This window comes from Nomascus leucogenys, chromosome 23 (assembly GCF_006542625.1).
Source record: "Nomascus leucogenys isolate Asia chromosome 23, Asia_NLE_v1, whole genome shotgun sequence".
NCBI lineage: Eukaryota > Metazoa > Chordata > Mammalia > Primates > Hylobatidae > Nomascus > Nomascus leucogenys.
This window is the reverse complement of record NC_044403.1, coordinates 20,750,350-20,771,900: the sequence shown is the minus strand read 5'-3', so window position 1 is coordinate 20,771,900 and position 21,551 is coordinate 20,750,350. Positions and strand designations below refer to the sequence as shown.

General features: G+C 42.1%; 1 protein-coding gene across 1 annotated transcript in view; it reads left to right on the top strand.

The window, feature by feature from the left end:
• The window catches only part of FAM234B (family with sequence similarity 234 member B), a 38,519-nt gene that overhangs the window by 4,288 nt on the left and 12,680 nt on the right, over window positions 1-21,551 (top strand). The window contains exons 2-9 of the mRNA XM_030804573.1: window positions 6,477-6,872; window positions 9,391-9,489; window positions 12,500-12,688; window positions 13,792-13,922; window positions 17,584-17,731; window positions 18,100-18,241; window positions 19,243-19,386; window positions 19,569-19,650. Coding sequence (XP_030660433.1) covers window positions 6,477-6,872; window positions 9,391-9,489; window positions 12,500-12,688; window positions 13,792-13,922; window positions 17,584-17,731; window positions 18,100-18,241; window positions 19,243-19,386; window positions 19,569-19,650 — 1,331 coding nt within the window. The remainder of the gene's footprint in view (window positions 1-6,476; window positions 6,873-9,390; window positions 9,490-12,499; window positions 12,689-13,791; window positions 13,923-17,583; window positions 17,732-18,099; window positions 18,242-19,242; window positions 19,387-19,568; window positions 19,651-21,551) is intronic.

The following is a 21,551-nucleotide window of genomic DNA, read 5'->3' as shown; positions in this document are numbered from 1 at the left end:
TTTTCAGTAGAGACGGGGTCTCGCCATGTTGTCCAGGCTGGTCTTGAAGTCCTGGCCTCAAGTGATCCACTCGCCTTGGCCTCCCAAAGTGCTGGGATTACAGGCGGGAGCCAGCACCCCTGGCCTGACATAAGACATTAAAAGGGCTTGGAAGAATGTAGGATGAGTGTTCAGAACTGCCAGCTGTAGTTATTTCCATTACATTTTGCTTGATTTTCACTAGTCTATTCTTTTTATGTCTCTGACTCTGTTTTCAGCAATATCTGTTCCTTTAGCTGATTCCAATGAGGATTTCTTTTCTAAAATTGGTTTGTTATTTTTTCCATTGTTTTCCTGAGTGCTTATTTCAGAGAAGACGATTTTCCTAAATTTCTCAGACTCCATGGGGAAGTATATGTTCATTATTTCTTCCACCTTGTGGTGTGATTTGTCCAGCATTTGTTCTTTAGCTAATTGTTTGTTATGTTTTGTTGTTACTTCTTTCTTGAATATTTGTAGAGCTTTGTGGTATCTTGTGGAATGAGTACTAAACATGGCTCCTTTCTGATTATTACTTATATTTAAATGGGGCAGTTGTTTGACAGCCTGGCTATTGCCAAAGGGGTGATCTAGGGCCGTTGGAAGCAAGAATGTAATCCAGGCCTGTTAAGTCAGCTGGCTCCACACCAGCACTCTTCCTGTGTGGATGTCTCTATCCTGGCTAGGAGGAGGCTTTTCACAGGACTGTAGGCTGCTGGTTTGGCATTTCCTTCACTGACTTTGTTGTGCCAGTTATCAATTTATTGCCTCTGAACTCCAAATTCACCTTTGTTGACTGATCTGTGAAAGCGGGTCTGAGCCCTTTTAAATATCAAGTTTGTCCTGCCTTGGATATTGTCTCTTAGTCCTAGGGGACATTTTAGAGTTCTCTTCTCATTTTTATGTTTACTCTCCTGTCATTGCTTAGTAATTTTTTTATGTTAAACTTGTCCTCTTTGAACTACTGTTTGGCTTCTGTCTCCTGACTGGGCCCAGTCAGAGTGATTATGCCCAGTTACTTTTCTAACCTGCTGTCCTTACAGTGTGCTTTTTGTGAAGATGTCAGCTTGAACTTTTCCTCATTCGGTCCTACTTCCCTTTGAGTCTGTGGTGTTGAATTGGGCTCATTGGTGCCTCTGTGACCCCAGACTTTGTCTTTCCAAGCAAGCAATTACTGGTTTGGCTCTATTTGTGGAACAAGGGAGGTAGTATAACTTGTTGGTTAGAACAACAAGTGGACTCTGCAGTCAGATGCCTGGGTTTGAATCCTGGCTTTTCTTTTGGCTAGTTCTGTGATCTTAGTCATTTTACCTCTTAAATTTTATTTTTCTTGTTGATAAAATGGGAGATAATAATAATAATAATATCTACCATATAAGGTTGATGTGAGGATTAAATGAATTAACACATGCAAAATGCTTGGATCAGTGCCTGGGACAGTAGGCACTCAATACACTTCCAGTTGTCATCATCGTAATCATCTTATTGTTGTCATGATTATTAATTCTGTGAACTCTGCTCATTGCTGAAGATCTGCAATATATGTGCAATATATATCTGCAAGATGTATTTGCCTGCTCTTACTGAGCTTTCTCAATTGAGTGCAAGTTTCAGTGCATTTAGTTCATAGATTGTGGTTTGGGAATGCGGCTGTTTCCTATTTTGTGTTCTATTTTTATTTTTCTTTGTTTTTTTTTTTTGAGACGGAGTCTCGCTCTGTCGCCCAGGCTGGAGTGCAGTGGCGCAGTCTTGGCTCACTGCAAGCTCCGCCTCCCGGGTTCACGCCATTCTCCTGCCTCAGCCTCCGAGTAGCTGGGACTACAGGCGCCCGCCACCACGCCCGGCTAATTTTTTTTTTTTTTTGTATTTTTAGTAGAGACGGGGTTTCACCGTGATCTCGATCTCCTGACCTCGTGATCCACCCACCTCGGCCTCCCAAAGTGCTGGGATTACAAGTGTGAGCCACTGCGCCCAGCTTTTTTTTATTTGTTTTCCTGGTTTGAGGAAAGATAGTGTGACAGAAATGCCCACTTTTGCCGTCATTAACTAGAAGCATGTAATTTTGCTAAACGGACCAATTTGACAGCAGCTTTTTTCTCAAAGAATGCTTGCAAATTGTTTTTATAAATTTCTTACAGATTTTATAAGTTCCTGTAGCATATGCTTCTCTTCCTCCCTGCCTGTGATAGTACATAGCATGATAAAAATGAATTTCCTTTAAACTGTTTTGTTGGGCAGTATTTTATTAATGATTTCACTTTGACAAAGGTGCTGTTTTAGCCTGATATGTTTGTTGCAAGGTGGAGACTGACTAGCAAGATTGAATTTGATGTTCATGCTAAATTTTTCACTTGGTGCTAAAAATCCAATTGCACAATTATAGAGTGGCTTAAGTATGTGTTCAAAATGCTTGGAAGTTTTAATTGAATCAGTAGGTGATGTGAATGCCAAGAAAGCTCTCAAGATCTTACGTTATAGAAATTGAATTGTTGTTGCTATCTGGAGTAGGTAGGAAATAGCTCTGCCCTCCCTTTCTCTGGTCAGACTGTACATGGGATTGTATCTAGTTCCAAGAACCATACTTTAAAAAGCACAGACATATCACATTGTGTCCAGAGGAGAATGACCAGGATGCTGAGGACACCTGAAACAATACTTCTTCAAGTAATGGGTTGAAAGAGGTGGAGGTGTTTAACTTGGAGGTGAGAAGAGTGAGGGAGGGCACTGGGAGATACAATGCTAGCACCAGTGATGGTAATGATAATAATAGAAGCTAAAATTTATTGTGTGACTATAAGCCAGGCACTAAGAACCAGACATATATTATTTGATTCTCATCACAATCATATGAGCTAAAAAGAATAATTATTCCATTTCATAATAGGGAAATTGATGCTCAATAAAATTAAGAAATTTGAGATTACATAGTTCATAAGAGATATAGCTAGGATTTGGCTTGATGTTTGATTGTGAAGACTTGAGCTCTTAAATACCATATCATATGTCTCTTATGATTGATACCTTTGAGTGTTTGAAGGACTTACATGTGAGAGAGGGATCCCAGAAATTAAAACTAGGACAGATAATTGGCAACTTCCCAGAAAAAAATTTTTGAATCAGTGTAAAGAATTGGTTTCTAGATTGGAGGCCAGTGGATTCCCTAATACAGGTTACATTCAGGTGTTTGCTAAGTAACTGGTTGGTAGGTCTTTGTAAGTAGCTAGTTGTAAGTTTGGGATAGGGGTGGGGATGGATTATGTGATCTTTAAAGTCTCTTGCTGTGCTTTCTCAAGTAACTCTAGAGTTGAGAACTCTGTGTGCTTTCCTGTTTTTCAGAAATATATATATTTAAACATTTTAAATTGTCAAAAAATACATACACCATAAAATTTACTATCTTAACCATTTTAAGTATACAGTTCATTATTAACTGTATATACACCCAATCTCTAGTACTTTTTCATCTTGCAAAACTGAAACTGTATACTTACTCAGTAACAACTTTTCCTTTTACCTCCAGACCTAGGCAACAACCATTCTACTTTCTGTTTCTGTGAATGTGACTACTCTAGATAACTCATATAAGTGGAATTACACAGTATTGTCATTTTGTGTATGGCTCATTTCATTTAGCATAATGTCCTCAAGGTTCATCCATTTTGTAGCAAGTGTCAGAAGTTCCTTCCTTTTTAGAGCTGAATAATATTCCATGGTATGTACATATCACATTTTGTTTATCATGTCAGGTGTATTTTAGCTAAAAAACAAAACAAGAACAAGCAATCACTTTAAAAAGTAATAGAGTTAATATTATTCTAACAACCCATGGCTCTGTGTGCAAATTATTATGTGTAGAGTTATCTGGGATGGTTAGGGAATGGTGTGCCCTAATTAACCAAATAATTTGGTTCATGGAGTAGAAATACAAATTGTAGGAGATTATCTGGAACCTGTACTGACCCCATGGCATATTCTGAAAGTACTATTTTTAATTAAGTTTCTAATAATTGATTTATTTTCTTGTAATTTGTGCCTTTAAAAATCAAATCTGATATTTATTGGGCAAAGTGTATAGCTTTGAAAATAAAAATAAATAGAAATAATTTCTAGCTATTAGGATGACAGATTATTCAGTATTTTCTTTGGATTTTTTAAAAAAGTACTTAATGTTATAATTCTGTGGAATATTCATTTTAAAAAATCTAAAATTTATTGATTTTTTTAATATACCAAATACTAAACTTTAAACATCAAAGGTTTTACTTCCAACATCTGGTATTGGGGGAACCAGCCCCCAGTATTTCAACGTAGGTTCTTTCTATTTTCCTTAAGTGTCGGCCGGTCTGAGAAATAAAGAGAAAGAGTACAAAGAGAGGAATTTTATAGCTGGGCCTCCGGGGGTAACATCACGTATCGGTAGGTCCATAATGTCCCCTGAGCCACAAAACCAGCAAGTTTTTATTTGGGATTTTAAAAGGGGAGGGGGTGTAGGAGCAGGGAGTAGGTCACAAAGATCACATGCTTCAAAGGGCAATAAAGATCACAAGGCAAAGGCAAAATTAGAATTACTGATGAGGGTCTATGTCCTGCTGTGCATGTGTTGTCTTGATAAACATCTTAACAGAAAACAGGGTTGGAGAGCAGAGAACCAGTCTGACCAAAATTTACCAGGCTGGAATTTCCCAATCCTAGTAAGCCTGAGGGTGCTGCAGGAGACCAGGGCGTATTTCAGTCCTTATCTCAACTAAAGACAGACACTCCCAGAGCGGCCATTTGTAGACCTCCCCCAAGGAATGCATTCCTTCCCCAGGGTATTCCTTGCTGGGAAAATAATTCGGCGATATCTTCCCTACTTGCACATCTGTTCATAGGCTCTCTGCAAGAAGGAAAATATGGCTCTATTCTGCCCGACCCTGCAGGTGGTCAGACCTTATGGTTATCTTCCCTTGTTCCCTGAAAATCGCTGTTATTCTGTTCTTTTTCAAGGTGCACTGATTTCATATTGTTCAAACACACACATTTTACAATCAATTTGTACAATAGTGGTCCTGAGGTGACATACATTCTTAGCTTATGAAGATAATGGGATTAAGAGATTAAAGTAAAGACAGGCATAAGAAATTATAAGAGTATTAATAGGGAAGTGATAAATGTCCATGAAATCTTCACAACTGTGGTCAGAGATTGCAATAAAGACAGGCGTAAGAAATTAAAAAGTATTAATTTTGGGAACTGATAAGTGTCCATGAAATCTTCACAATTTATGTTCTTCTGCCGCGGTTCCAGCCGGTCCCTCCATTTGGGGTCCCTGCCTTCCTGCAACAATCTGGTCTCTATATAGTGTTTTATTCTTTCATTTTATTAATTGAACAAACTGAGATATAATGTATGAAATGACATCACCAAGGCCATAGTGACCCAGAGGTAGACACTAGCATTAATAATTATTCTTTTCCCCTTTTTAATTAGCTGGGTTATGTGGTCTTTTTTATATTTCTTCTGAACAAAAGATTTAACGATAGAGTTTACATTAGTGATAGATTACCACATAAAGTCTCCCCAAAAGAAACATTTTCTTGGTTGTTACTTGGTGGTAATATGAAATAAAGGCATAAAATCATTCAGTCATTGGCAGTGAGGCCAGGGGGTGGGTGGCTTGGGAGGAGGTGTACCTAGGCCCTTCTGTAATTTCTCTCTCAGCTATCCCAAATCAACACTGCAGGCTAAGTAAAAACAAAGTGCTTGCCATGCAAAGCAGCTTCAAGACAAGTCCCCTACCTCTGTATACTGGCTAGATCACCACCCCTCCCAGAATACTTGCTCAGAAGAGCAGTTTTTGGGGTAAACACCGTTTACTAAAAGATAGACTGAAAGGGCATTCAAATCACAGGATGGTTCTTAGAAGAGAGATTTCAATACATCTTCAGATGAACATTCAGTGTTCAACTTTCTAAGTTGTTTCCATAGAAACAGTTGGGAAGCCACAGATATTGGGCTGTGAGAAGCAGCGTATGGAGAAGAATTGTTCTAAAAGTTTACCAGGAAAGATTAGGACGTCACAGATCTAACAAAATCTGAGGCAATGTGCACATTAGGCACATGGAGAGTTGATGTGGAGCCATGATCTTTTTCTTGAGTGAGATTCAAACACATTAAGAGAGCTTTCTTTTTAAACTAGAGACATTTTTAATTTGCTAACTTCTGCCTCGTTTTCCATTGTCTTAAACTCATGCAGGCAGTGATCCTGGAGCACTGTGCTTTTGTTTTTCATTCCATTCCTAACCCCTGCTTCACTGGCCTTTATTTTACAGATAGCCACCAAAGTTTAAACTTGATGTAAACCTGGGTTTTTTTGTTTTAGTTTTCCGTGTTCTCCTGGGTATTTACAGTTGCCATATATTTGGTGAGGGTGTCTCCTTCCCAGTTCCCCTTGACTCTCTGTTTTTCTGTTTTTTCAGGGAAGAAGAGCCCAGACCTAGGGGAGTATGATCCACTCACCCAGGCTGACAGTGATGAGAGTGAAGACGATCTGGTGCTTAACCTGCAGAAGAATGGAGGGGTCAAAAATGGGAAGAGTCCTTTGGGAGAAGCGCCAGAACCCGACTCAGATGCTGAGGTTGCAGAGGCTGCAAAGCCACATCTTTCAGAAGTCACCACGGAGGACTACCCCTCGGAACCCCTTGGGGGCCTGGAACAGAAGGGGGCCTCCTCCCTGGTGTCATATGTGCGCACGTCTGTCTTCCTGCTGACTTTGGGGATCTCGATGATCCTGGTGCTCCTGTGTGCTTTCCTGATCCCCTGTCCTCCCAGAGATCTGCACAGCACCTGGAGCCGCCACTTGGGCTCCCAGGGAGGTGAGCTGCAGAATCTTCAGCCCTAATCCTGTGAAACTTCATGCTATGTCTGATTACATTTAAATTTTCCTCCAAATGTTAAAACTTAATATGTGTCATGCAGCGTTCCCCACCTTACCGTCCCCGCTGTGTGGAGGTGGCAAGGAGATTAAGATTTGAAAGAAAACAAACACCTCCAAAAACCTGGGAATCACTGCTCTGTTGTGTCTGTTGGCATTGGTCTTTATTAGATCCACAGAGGACAGGGCTGGTTTGCTGGGTTCCTGCTGTGGAGCCAGCACTGTATCAGGGGAATGCAAAGCTGTAGGAAGGGCTATTTACAGAGAAAAGCAAGGTTGAAGGCCTGGCTGCACCAGGGATAGGGCTCTTGTAGAACCCTTCAACATTCTTTGGTGATAGAGGTCTGACCTAATTTAAATTATAAAATAATTTCATTTCCTATAAAAGATAGTTGCTATCTTTTCTTTCTTGCTCCTCATGGTTACGGTGGTGCTGTCCGAGTAATTCCAGCTATTCTGTCTCCTTTTGGAGCAGGCTTCTTTAAAACCTCTTGCTCTGGAATGGGACTTATGTCTCACCTGTGTTGAGTAGTCCTGTCTCTTGTGAACTGGATTAAGCTATCCTCAGACCCCTGGCATCCTCTTGATCTAGAAATGTTTATCTCTGCCACTTCTCTGATCCCAGTTGAATTAGCTTCTGATGAGTTCTGTGTTCTCATCTTTAGTTTCTCTGAAGGCAAGTTTCATTTACATATATTTATATACAGTTTAAAGGTAACAAATTGTTGGTGTGTTTACCACCCAGCTTTAGAAATAGAACATCATTGAGACCTTCACAATCTCTTGTGTGTCCCTCCTGACCACATCCTCCTCTGCCCACCAAAGGCCTCTGCTATCCTGAATTTTGTGTTGATTATTCCTTTTTCTGTAAAGTTTTACCATGTCAATATGTACCCCTAAACTATATATTCATTACTTTTGCTGGTTTTAAAATTTTACATGAATTTAATCATGCAGTCTTGTGTGAACTGCCTTTTTTTTTTTTTTTTTTGCGACAGAGTCTTGCTCTGTCATCCAGGCTGGAGTGCAGTGGTGTGATCTCGGCTCACTGCAGGCTCCGCCTCCCAGCTTCAAGTGATTTTTGTGCCTTAGCCTCCCATGTAGCTGGGATTGCAGGAGCTCGCCACCATGCCTGCTAATTTTTGTATTTTCAGTAGAGACAGGGTTTTGCCCTTTTGGCCATGCTGATCTTGAACTCCTGACCTCAGGTGATCCACCCACCTCGGCCTCCCAAAGTGCTGGGATTATAGGTGTGAGCCACTGCACCCAGCCTGTGACCTACTTTTTTGTGCCACTTAATTTTTTGTGCCACTCAATTTATTGAGATTCATCTATATTGATGCATTATACCTGGAGTTTATTCATTTTCACTACTGTCTGATTTTCCATGGTATGAATATCCCATGATTTATCCATTTTACTGTTGATGAACCTTTAAGTAATGCTTCCAGTCCTTTTTTTTTTTTAATAAATAAATGGTGCTGCTAAGAACATTTTTGTATATGTTTCCTATTGCAGTGTATAAGAATTTCTCTAAGGCATAAACCTAGGAGTAAAATTGCTGGATCATACCATAGGGTGTGTGCATGTTCATTATTAGTAGTTTATGTTAAATTATTTTCCAACATGGTTGTACCAATTTACATTTCCACTAGCAATGTGTGAATTCTCTCCAAATTTGGTGGGCATCCTCTGAGTCCATGTTGTTGGGTGGTGGGGGGATGGAAGTCCAGACTCCTCACTAGGCCTCTGCTGACACCACCTCCGTGGAGAGGAGGGAGAGGGCTACCTTATTGATGCTAGTTGGGGTGGAACTCCTTTGGTCCTGCCATCCTCCTTTGGTGAGGGTGACAGTCCTGGCCCCCATCTGGCTTTCTCTGACATGACCCTGATGGTGGTGGTGGTGGTGGGGTGCCTTGTTACATCCAGGAGAGGGTGGGAGCCAGGCTCCACATTCAGCCTTTGCTATATGGGTGGGTGGAGCTGGGCCCATAATTTTATCTGGGGTGTTTGGTTGGAGTAGAACAGTTATTATCTAAAACTTTCCTGTCTTGCTGGACTGCACCTTTCCTGGGCTTTTGGCTAGGGAAGCCAGCCTTTTCTGGGGCTTTTTTGTCTGTACCTGTGGTGTTTCTGGGTTGCTGGCTTTTCCAGCACCCTATCTGGGTATTATGAGGCCAAAAGAAAACCCAGGGGACTCATCAGCTTGTCATTCCTTGGGTCTTGCAGTCCCTAGCTGGTCTGCTTCCTTCTCTCTGCCTTTTAGAGTTGTCTTATGTTTGTTTTATATAGTGTCCAGGGCTTTTCCATGCACTTAGCAGGGGGAGTAGGGAGAGGTGTGTCTACTGTACCTAGTCAAGGAACTGGAGTCTGCTTGGTGTTTATAGAGCTACTGGCAACAGAGAACTGGTTTGTGGTAACTTGCTCAGGACCTTTTTGGTTTTTTATGTGTATAACAGGTGGAGACCTGTCTCCATTGGAATTGGCTGATGTGAATGGAGATGGCCTGCGTGATGTGCTTCTCTCCTTTGTGATGTCAAGGAACAGGAGTGCAGTAGGTAAGAGACATGTTTTTTCAAGGCTGCTACAGGGGCACTGTCAGCTAGGAGACAACATCAGAGCTGTGTCCCAAGAAGGATCTGCAGTGAACAGAAAGTTATCATGGTTCTGGCGTACATGAAAACCCTCATCAGAAAGCTTCCACATATAAATAAAGCTCAGTCTAAGAAATCGGAGGGAGTTATAGCTGGAAGGAATTTTTAGTGGTGACCAGGCCAGTGAAGAAACTGTGATGCAGAGAGGAGGTGACTTGTCCACATACTTTGCAACGAACAGTGTTAGTCCTCGGGTTTCATGGGTTTTCTCCTGGTTTTCCACTGCCTCTTAGATTATAGTGAACAATGACTTTATGCTACCCTCCTATCCCTGGCAGAAAACTTTTGTTCATAGACTTACACATCTTTACACAAATACCTCTTGGCCGGGTATTTTCCTTTCCTCCTTCAGTTTACACTTGTAGACCTGCTGTCCATCCTGCTCTCTGCATGGGGAAGCTGAGCTGTGTGGATGGTATCAACAGGCTTCCTTGCCTGCTGGTCTCCTTTCAATGGGGAGCACAGCTCAGGAATGGGAGGGGAGGAAGAGTGTGAGGGGAGGTATTCACTCCCCTGGCTCTCTCCCCTCCGGGGTCACTGCAGGATGGCTGCTACAGCCTTGACCCTGGGTCACAGCTCGTTTCAAGGTGGCCCTCCTATAGGACTTTCTTTTCTGGATTCCAGTAATTGCATCCTCTCCTTGTGTCTTTGTTGGGGAGCCTAACAGTTCTGAGGGTCTGCACTATGACTTGTGGTGTTTCTACATGCTGGCCACATCTTTGTGAATAGTCTCCTTATGAAACCGTCCACAACTTACCCTAATTTAGGGTGCTGTTTCTGGGATCCCAGCTTTTACACATGTCAGCTGTAGAAAAAGAAAAAATGCTTTCTGATTTCAACCTAAGTACACAAGGCTTTTGGTTGGTCCTGCAGCCTCCACTACAGTGGAGTCGAACTGCAGCCTGTGAGCTGATGCAGGGACCTAGTTTGATGCTGAGGGTGCCCTAATGACTGCTTTTAAGTCATCTAGGCCTTGGAATACATGTCTAGGTGTGTTTTAGAGAATTCTAAACCACATCTCTTACATTAGTAGGAGTGGCTTTCTGAGGCCCACGTGAGATGTGGAAGCAATCTGGGTGGAGATCTGCTGTAGAGAGCATCTCCAGCCTAGGAGTAGATTTCCGTGCAATTAAAACTTGATTACACTTTTCCTGCCCGTGACTTCTGAAGTAAAAATCTTCCCCATCTACTTAGATTTAGAGATGTTTTTAGTCATTTGGTATCTTACGTGGTTTGCTTCATATCAAGACTCATAATGGCAAGGCCGTGGGTTTGGACACAATATGGACCAGGATGATTTGGCCACAGACTGTACAAATAAGGATATAGCGAACATATGATGCTTTCTATGTGTTAATGCACCATCGTCAGCGTGTAACATATGAAGGAATTTATCCTTCCACACGGTCCTGTGAAGTAGACTCATTATTATCCCCCTTTTGCACAGGAGGAAGGTGAGACATCGTTAGGTTAAAGAACTTGCCCAAAGTCCTGCCGCTGGTAAATGATAGAGCTGGGGATTCAGATCCAAGGAGTCTGGCTCTGGAGTTCATGTCCTTGACCCTCATGCCAAGCTGCTGTGCCCATAACCCACAAAGCTGTGTGCCACTGGACACAGAGGGATTGAGTTTTTTGTCTATTCACTTGTTCCTTCATTCAGCAACTGTGTGTTGATACTGACAGTGTGGCAGCCACTGTGCACCTTCTCTAGAGTTCTGCTGGTTACACACAGACTGTCGAACAAGAGGAGCCTGGCCTTGGCCTCGAGGAGTCATGGTCTAGCAGGAAGGGGTAATCCATCACCACCTGGGAAAAGACGAGTCAGAGCATTGTAGGATGGAATAGGGTCCTCCAGTAGGAAGAACCGCACAGGATAGGGATCCTAGCACCTTTGAGAAGCCTGGAAGTTACCATATACCACCTCTGTTTGTCATCTATGTCTTCTGGAAACAAGGTCTGAAACAGCCAGCCATTGTTTGTCACTTGTTTTTAGGTTGTATATTTAATTAGTCGTACTGAGGAATAGGTAGAAGGAAGCTCTAAAAGCTTTGTCTCCTTATCCGTATTAGTTGTTGCTGAAAGTGGGAACTGTATGAAATGAGTCATTTGTCCCTATCCTAAGAGTGAATGTGAAACTGACAAGGGAGAAAGTTCTGAGTCTGATGTAGTAATTAAGTGACATAAAGGCTTATTTACTAAGGACATGGCTACTGTAATCCCTTACCAGGTGTCCTTGGACCTAGGTATTAGGTCTTCCCAAATATTTTTTCCTGACTGGGACCAGATCAATTGATTCCATAGAACTCTAGACTAGCAAGACCCACTCATCATTGCTATATGTAATCTTCAAGTTTATTTTTTCAAAAAAGAAAATATTTTTCTGCTCTCAGGAAGCATTTGTTAGTGATGATTAGAATTCAGGTATTTTGCTCCCTGCTCTGCACACGTTCTAGATCGGTCTCATGTTTCTGAGCATATCTTTTCCTCCTGGTTTTTTGTTCTTAACTACTTTTTCGTATTCTTGATTTTGCTCCTGTCTCTTATTAGGCAAACAGTTGGTTGCTATAGGTGCAGAGATTAGTGAGACAGTCTTTCTCCTTAAGGATATCACCATTTAGTTGGGGCCGAGGTGGCAGACATGTAAAGAGAAGTGTTGGGAAAGGTGCAGAAGTGGAGATGCATTTGACAGTGTAGAGGAGGCCACAGCTCTTGTCTTACATGAGAAGCGTGTTGAGCAAAGATGACAGGCACTCTGTGTTTACACCTTGCTGCCAGAAGTGTGCAAGGGAGCTGAATACACAATTGTGGCTGCTGCCTTACCACCATCCATTTGCAGTTTTCTGGCCTGTTGTTCATCTCTGCCTCTTATCTCCTCTGCCTGCTTTCCTTTTTTATCTCTCTTGTGTGCTTCTAGGTGTCTCAAGGCCAGCTGCTAATCTTGTATGCCTTTCGGGGATGAATGGCAGCACACTGTGGTCTAGTCTTCTCCCTGAGGAAGTTCGAGATATCACATGTTTGGAGCTGATGCCAGGAAGCCTGGCTGAAACCACCTGCCTTGTGACAGGGACACACAAGATGCTCAGCGCATTCAATGCAACGTCAGGTAAATACCGTTTACCACAAAAGAACTTCGCTCCTATGAGCCATACTTTTGGATTAGAATAATCTGTTGGGTAGGGGACCTTTTGACTCTCACATGGTGGAATGTCTGATTTACTGCTCTGGAATATGGTTATTAAGAGAAATGAGAGAAAAGGTTTGGGCAGATTGAGTAAACAGATCCATGGTTCAACCTGTTTGGTGACAGGATGGGGCTGGAACTGAATTACCCAAACAGAAACTACCCTGAGGCCTTTGGTGTGTAAATAGTCTCCCGACTCTGTTCTTTGTACAAAAGACGACTGAACTTTGATTTTTCATATTTGATATACATGGGGTCCATGTGTAAACTTGGCATTAACTACTTAAAAAAATACGTCAGTGAAGAAATAAAGGTTTGCTGAGGCTTGTTGACTGGCCTTTTAGCTTCTTACTGCATTCAGACATACATGACAAAGGGAATGAAAAAGAATCACATGTCCTGAAGGCTCTTACAGAATCCTAAGTATACGGCCCATAGGCTTAGTACTGCTGGGCCGTGTGCTCACGTGGAGTGGAATAAATAACATCCTTCCCAGGTTTAGAGGTTGGAGTTTGGTCGCGGGGTGCTTCTGAGTGAAAAAAAACTGGGATTTGAGTTAACTGTAGAACTGAAGCCATCTTGAAAACTTCCTATGATGCTGTGGTGCTTACTTATGTGACCTTGTGGGGGAAGGAAGCAGAGTGGTCTGGTCGGCTGCCCCTGGATGGTTCCTTAATAGTTGTTATAATCTCTAACAGATCAGTTCCCTCACCCCAGGCGAGTGAGCCCTTCTTTGTTGGAAAGCATCTCCATTTTATCTAAAGTTTGTTAGCATCTCCATTTCATCTAAAAAAATCCAGGTGAGAAATTATTGCATGGATTTGTTAGCCAGATACTTGAGGATTCAGATCACACTCCCTGCTCCCTCCTCCTCAGTAAGACAAAAACGAAAGGCAGTTAGTAGGTAGGAGTTGCTGTCTGTTGTTCAGCCCATTGAGTCTTTCTTTTCTGGCCTGGGAACATTGCATCTGCCTTTCCAAAGGCAAGAAACTGTCATAGTGACAAGCCTATGTGTCCTTCCTTAGGGAAAGCCATTTGGACTTTAAACCCAAACTACTTGTCCAACGGTACCTTGGCTGCCCCAGTTGTGGTGTTGCCAGACTTGGATGAAGACGGCGTTCGAGACCTTGTGGTTCTGGCCATCGGGGAATTGCAGGTATGATCTCTAGTAAATGGTTTTTGTTTCTTATAGGGAATGCTTCTATTTTAGTTGTCTCAGCTCCTAGTGTTGCGTTATAAATGCTGCTTGAAATGTTCTTTTTACAAGGGTTTAGGTTTAAGTAAATTCTCCTTGTGAGGTTAAGTGAATACATGACCATTATGAACCCATTTTCTCTGGCAGCCTTATGGCTCCATGGACTGGGGTGTAGTGGAGCTTTAGAGTTAGATGGGTCTGTATGTGAATTCCACCTCTACCACTTTATATCTTTGTGGCCTTGGGCAAGCCGTGGATCCTGTCCAAGCTCTGGTTTCTTCATATGTAAAAAAGGCATGTTATATCTACTTACATCATTGTTATGACAATTATAGCTAACATATTTAAAGTGCCTAGAGTAGTGCCTAATTTTTACTGTGTATATGTATTTTTAGTTTTACTATATTATATATATGTACATTTTATGTCAATTATAAAACAATAGAACAGGCTGATACAAAGTTCGTGAAAGATACATAGGAAAAAATCTAAGTCAAGCAATAGTAACAACAATGACCAAAGAAAGGAGTGTTGTAATCTAGGCTGTGACAAGGCAGACTTTGATTCAGGACAGTGGCCCTTGAATTATGGTCCTAAATTATGATTTGCAGGAACTTCGGTGTACTGGTTACTCTGCACACAGATAAAATAAGAGTAGTCTTTCTCCCAAATCACAGGAAGGAATAAATTAACAGGATGATCTCAATTTTAAGTTTTTATTCTGGAAGTGTTTTTCAGAGCTTTTGTCAAAATTTCTCTAAGACTTTTTCTCAGACTTCCTAGTGTGTCTGCCAAGGAAATGCTTGTGCACAGAAGAGTCAAACAATCAGCAAAGAATGTTTGTGGAAAAATGTGGATATGGCTAATTTTGCCTCATTTGATAACCTATTTTAATTTTCATAGACCTAGTGTTTGCTGTTGTGATCTTTGTATTGCATATATGGAGTAGAGTTGTAAATTCTGGAGGTGAAATTATGTAGAATGGAATGAAATCTGTTAAGATTTTGTGGCTTTCTGCCAAGAGTCCCCCAAACTTAAGAGTGCCCCATTAGTCATGAGTTTTGAGGAGCACTGCTCTAGCACACTAAACTCTCCCTTACATTTGCAAGATAAAGGCAAGATTCAGAATGAGCTAAATTTCTGAAGCCTACTTAGTTTTAAGGGTTTTAAGCTTTAAGGGTACTTTATGTTCGTTTTCTTCAGCTAGCCAGTTGGTCTCAAAGTGGACCCGAACCAAGAATACAGGAAGTATTCATGTAATCTTTTTTATCCTAGCCATTGTGAATAAAGTGATTGGGGACTAGGGAAAATTTGAATTATTACTTCCATCAGGGAGCAATTCTTTGAAGGGGAACATATGGGGAGGCACGGCAAGCCATTGAACAAGTTTTTATGTCATGATTGAATTTAGAAATCTTGGTCTAACCATCCCGTCTGGCCGCTTATTAGCTGGTGGTGGTTGGTGAGATAGTGGCTCAGGCCCTTGGGGACCCTCCGTAGTAAGGAGGTCTCCACTGGAGGAAGCGGCTTCTTGCCCACTCTTACTTTGTGCCCTTTGTGTTAGTCTCTACCCAGTGTATTGCCCATCTTGCCCTACAGAATTTACTTGTTTTCACAATAGGGTACAGCTGGGGCATAGTCTCAGTTCTGCTTGAAAAGTGGTAGACAGTTCTAGGAAAACCTTGTAGAGGCACTAGGTATATAGCGCAGCAGCTTCATCCTTGTACTGACCTCTTTTGACCTCTCTGCCAGCAGCAAGGGACCCCAGGAACCTGTATAAGCTCCTGAGATGGAAGACTCTCTTTTCACAAGGAAGGAAACCTAAGTCTGTGACTTGTAGTGATTGCATTCGTTGATCTGGGTTTAGAGTGAAGTGGGCTTGGAGAACTGGACCTGGTTTTTGATTACAGGAACTGATAAGGTCTAGAACGTTAGTGGGAAGGGACCTTGAAGACCATTTGGTTAACTTTCTCACACGTGCTATGATCTCTGGTTCAGCATTACAGACATGTTGGCACCCCTACTCTCTTGGTGCACTCAGGCTGATGGGAATAACATTAATTTGTGAGGTGGTCCATTTCATTTTTGGGCCAGCTCCAGAAAATTCTGTCCTAAGCAGAAAGAAATCTGCTTTCTCATAGCTTCCACTCATTGTTCCAGCTTCATTCCCATAGAGCTACTGTGAATGAGTCTAATCCCCTTTCTATAGGAAAGCCCTTTAACCATTAGCCTAGTCCCTCTAAGCTTGCTACTCAGGACCAAATATCCCCATTTCTCATACTGTTCCTCATGCAACCAGGAAGTCCAAACTCCTCTTTTTCTTGATTTCTTTCCCTTTGCATTCTAGTTTGTCCAAATCTCTTTTAAAATGTGGTACTTATATCTAAAAACAGCATTTTATTTGTAGTATAATTAATATAGCAACCTAAGGGAATTGTTACTTATTTTGATGTAGACTCTGTATGTCTGTTTTTGCAGCCAAAGATCGTAATATTTTTTCTAAGATTTGCTTTCTGTTTGTAATCAGCTAAAGTACCTATATCTTTTAATGATTAATTATTAATAGACCAGTTTATTTTTTTCTGGCAGATTTTGACTCATCTTCCAGCCTAAGGTTTTTTTGAATTTTGAGTTTGTCATGTGCCATATTAGCTATCCCTCTCAGCTTTGTGATAAACTTGAATTCTATTCTTTCAAGTCTTTGACAAGAATGTTTAATAGGAATGGGGCAATAGCAGAGTGCTATGACATTCCTCTAAAAACCTCCCTCTAGGCTAGTATTGATCCCGTAAGTACCTTTTCCTGGTACGTGGCAAACCACATTTCTTTATCTTGTCCATAGAGTTCATGATGATAAACTTTGTCAAAAGCTTTACTGAAGTCAAGATACCAGTAAAATCCTCATATTTCTTAACTGGTGACTCTACCCCCAAAAGAAATCCTCTAGAGCTGAAGTTGGCAACTGTGGCTTGTAGGTTAAATTTGGCCCACGACTTGTTTTTATAAATAGAGCTTTATTGGAACATACTCACACCCATTCATTTATGTGTTGTTTATGACTGCTTTCACACAAGAACAGCAGAGTAGAATAGTTGCTACAGAGATCATCTAGCTGGCAAAGCCTAAAATATATACTATTTGGCCCTTCACAGAAAAAGTTTGCTGTTCTCTCTTTGAGAATAAAGTTGATGGTGTCCAGGCCAGACATCTAGTGTTCCGATGGGAGAGCACTGCCTGGATTAACTCTAGCTAGAACCAGATATTACTGGGGATTTCTGGTATTGAGGTAAAGACGCAGGGGCCAGCCATCCTATGTTTAGCTGTAGGCTAGAATTCTGTGCCTCAGGAGACTGCTCAGCAAGCAACAATTCTGCTTCAGAGAAACTGTCTGAGGTGCTTTGAAGATGCCCTTTGCCTGGCTCTAGTGAGGCAATGGGACATTTGCTTTACTTGCTTACTTGCAGGGAAATAAAGCGAAGCAGGTTTGGCTTTGTGCTTTCCAACTTGGGGGAGTGTTTCTGAGCCCGTGGCTTACGAGGAGGCAGTGACTGTCTGGAGAAGCCATTTAATTAGGAAACGATAGGGCTTCTATTGACTCCACCCCCCTCTCTTACTTCCTCAGCCAGATCTATGCTTTCTGCTGGTGTCTGGCCGGACCGGAAATCCAGTGGGTCGACCTGTGAAGTACAACATCGTGGGAGTTGGGAATCTCATTGGTCCTCAGGTTTACATCACCACAAACGGGGCTGTCTACATCCTGTTTGGCTTTGGTAAGAAGCAAGGCTAGTTTTTGCCCCTGTTCCCCACTGGCGTATGTGATGCGGCCTTCTTTGTGAGACAGGGTGAAAGCTCAGGAACTCCTGACACCAACCTTCCCGTAGCCTTCTAATGCAGGGGCCTCTTACTGTCCCCCACTGATCACAGGCTATTTACTCTGCCTTCCCTTGCTGCCTCCTCTAAAGGGAAAACTCTTGTCCAGCACCCACTTAATCACCTCCCCACTTGTTCCATGTTGTCCAGTCTGGGCGGGCTCTGTTAGACCCATCTGGTCAGGCTCTGTGTCTCTTGCTCAGATCCTCACCATGGGACAGTTCTGTTAAATTCAACTTCTCAGTGTTGCTTCTTCCTGTGGTGCTAGGAAATATACAAGCTGTCGCCCTGCGGGACATTTTTGTTCAAGCCCAAAATCGAGACAGCTCACCACCTTCTCTGCAGATAGAAGAGCCAGAATGGGAAAAGCGAAGATCCATCAACCTGTCTGAGCTCATTGATGTTTACAGGTAGGGCAGATGTCTGTCCTTGGTCACAGTGAGATCTCTTGTGAACTCACGTGCCTTTGAGTCTCTAAGTTTGGTTGGGCTGGTGAATATGTGGGTAGAGGTTTAGGGGAAACAGTGCTTATCTTAATTTACCGTCTTCTGATCTGGTTAACATGAGTTAGAAATTTTCTTCTCTTGGTAACGTAATGCGTTGATTTCTGTGTTGGTGACCACATGTCATCACTCCTCAGGTAGGATGCAAGGAAGGATACTTAGGGCTCTGAGTCAGAGTAGGGAGGGAGATAGACTTATCTAACTGTTTGTGAAACTGTGCTGAAGGATCTGACCTACTCTTTTCTGTATTTTTCTCTTAGTTGAAGCATTTTGACAGAAGCAAGGACAGCGTCCATGAAATCTTATTTTTTATTTTTATTTATTTCCTAACTAGAAGCATGTAGTTTGTCACATGCAGGGGATTTTACCCATTTAACCCTAAGCCTGGCTAATAATTGTTTCATTCTTTCCTACCAGAAGTTCCAAATCATTTTCTAGCATTTTCTTGGGCAGTATCATGGTGTTTTAGTGAATTTGACAGGTATGAAATAGAATGGTCCCAGTGGCACCGAGCAAGAACTAATTCAGTGAAATGTATGCCATGGGCTGCTGCCCAAGCTCATTGGCAACCTCTGGTCTCCTGTCCAGATATCTGTCTGCCTTCCCTGTGATTATCCTTGGCTCTGTTGCCTTCCCAGAATATCCAGTGTGAGAGATATTGCACTGTAGCACTTTTCCTGTGAGTTCCTTTTGAACTTGTATGGAAATTTCTGGGGATCCTTGGTTTCTAAGGTCAAGAAAATGAGATTCAACTGAAACAACAGTGTGTCCCACTTGATGAGATAATGGTGGGGCATGAATACAAGAGTGTGTACAGGTGTACGTATACTGAGAGAAAAAGCCAAAATAAATGGCTCAGAAATCTTGTCCAAGCCAGAGACTAACTGTTGGGGTCTTATTTAACCCAGTGATGGTGTTGAGCTACTCCAGATGGTGAAGGCACCAGATTCCAACTGCAGCAACCTTCTGATTACAACCAGACAAAGCCTTGTGCTGCTTCGGGGGCAAAATCTGACACCTTACTGGGCATTGAGACTTCAAGGCCTGCGCAGGTTTGCATTGTGTTCCTTCTTGTGTTTGCTGTTTTGATCCACTTTCCCATGTTTAAAAATTGTCCAGAACAATTGCTTGCAATTCTTATATCTGGGGCCAGTGCAAGAGAAGGGAAGGAGAGTTCTTAGTTTTCCTGTTTTTCTTGTTCACTATTGATTGCTTACTTCGTCCTTATTTGCAGCCAGCCTACTCCTGGATATTTCACTGATGATCAGACATTAGACTTCCTTCTACAGATACAGGATGGAGTTGGGATGAAAAAGGTAAAACTTTGGGCTTCAGATCAATCAAAGCATATGTAAAGTATATACTTCGTGTCCAACCCTGTGCTAGGCACAGCAGGGAATAAAAAGAACCTAAAATATGATCTCTACCTTCAAAGAACTCAAACTCTCACTGAGTGGATAAAATGAAAACTCGCAATTCATTGCTAAAATCTGTAGCACTGGAAGCCTTTCTAGGATAATCTCCTTCCTATATAGGAGTTTCTTGTTCTGGATCCCTAGCTTACAGTTAGGCAGTGGGAGCCTTCTGAAATCTCTTGGTGGGGAAAGACAGGTATAAAGAAATGTAATGCTTTAACACACAGCTATACCTAAGATTTCAGAGAAGTCTGTGGTGACTGGAGTTTTATGGAAGACCTTATAAAGGAGGGAAATATAAGCAGGGCTTTTTAAAGCTGAATCGTATTTATGTGGACAGGAAAACATGCCAGGTCAGAGGTGCCAAGAGCAGAGGCCCAGAGACAGAAAGGATAGAGCATGTTCCAAGGACACTGAATAGATCTTTGATATTACATGAAGTTGTATACTGTGAGGATATAATGATTGGATGGATGACTTTCATTTCTTTAACATTACAGCAGAATTACAGTTACAAATTTTTTTTTATTATCGACCTTGCATTTTGGTTTATTTTCACTGTGAAATATATATCTATTTCTATACATTGCACATTGTTCCCTGAGAGAGAAAAAGAATTCAACAAACACTTTATCATCACCTCTAATGTATGCCACCTTCTATGCTGAATGCTGGAGACACAAAATTAATGAAGACAGAGTCACTACATAGCTCTACTACATGGTGGAAAGTGCTGTTGTGGAGGTTCGCACCGGGGTCCACTGGGAACACAGGAAGCAGATGGAGTGCAGGCGAGCTGGAGGGCCAGGGAGGCAAGAGATGCCTCATGTTGGTCAGGGGTTGTATGTGCAGAATCATGAGAGCAGAGAAAAGGTTTGCTGAATAGATAAGGGTGGGCTGAGGTGCGCTCCCACCAGAGAGATGAGAATGAAGTCAGCTTACAGAGGGCCCCGAAAGCACAGCTGCAGGATCTGGAGGAGGCGTTGGAGGCCATAGGGTATTTGGTTATGGGCAGAGGACAGATACATTGATAAAAACATCATGTTAGGGAGAGACTTCCAGCAGTGCTACTATATAGGAAAAGCCAGTGCCTGCGTGTAATTCGAAGGAATTTCTGATACGTTGGTGCTGGCAGGATAACGGAAGAAGGGTGTGTAGTAGGTATAGTAGGTTGAAGGTGGAGATGCTGAGTTTCAGCCCTGGGTTTTAATCCTGACACCATTACTTATTGGAGACCTTGGGCATATTACCTAATCTTGCCTCGCTGCAGTTTCTGCATTTATAAAACAGGGGTAATCATATTGCCTGCCTTCATAGGATTATTGTGACAGTTAAACGAACTTAAAGTATAATAAAAAAATATATAAAATGAAATACGTGTTTGAGTGGATACAAGTTTCTAGTGCAGTGTCTCTAGACTTCTTTTTTCCCCAAGATTGCCAAAGGGAATCTTAAAATGCTTGTCTGTTTTTCTTTCTCTGCTGGTTGAGAAGATTTTGTCTCTGCTGGGTCGGTTCCAGGACCTGGTGGGATGCAGTCTGAGCAGGGCTCAGGGGCCTGGAAGAATAGGGCAAGCGGTTGTCCACAGAGGTTGGGTCCTCCACCTACAGAAGTGTGGAGATGCTGGGCAGGAGGGAGGGAAGACACTTGGGCTGGAGGAAATTGGGGAACTTCTTGGGGATTTTGGTAAATGAGAGGCTCCAGATTTGTGAGGCATTTAGGATGAAGAGCAGACATATGCCAGGATTATGAATTTGAACCCCTTCGTCATTATCCTTTGAGAAATGCAGCTAAGCAATGAA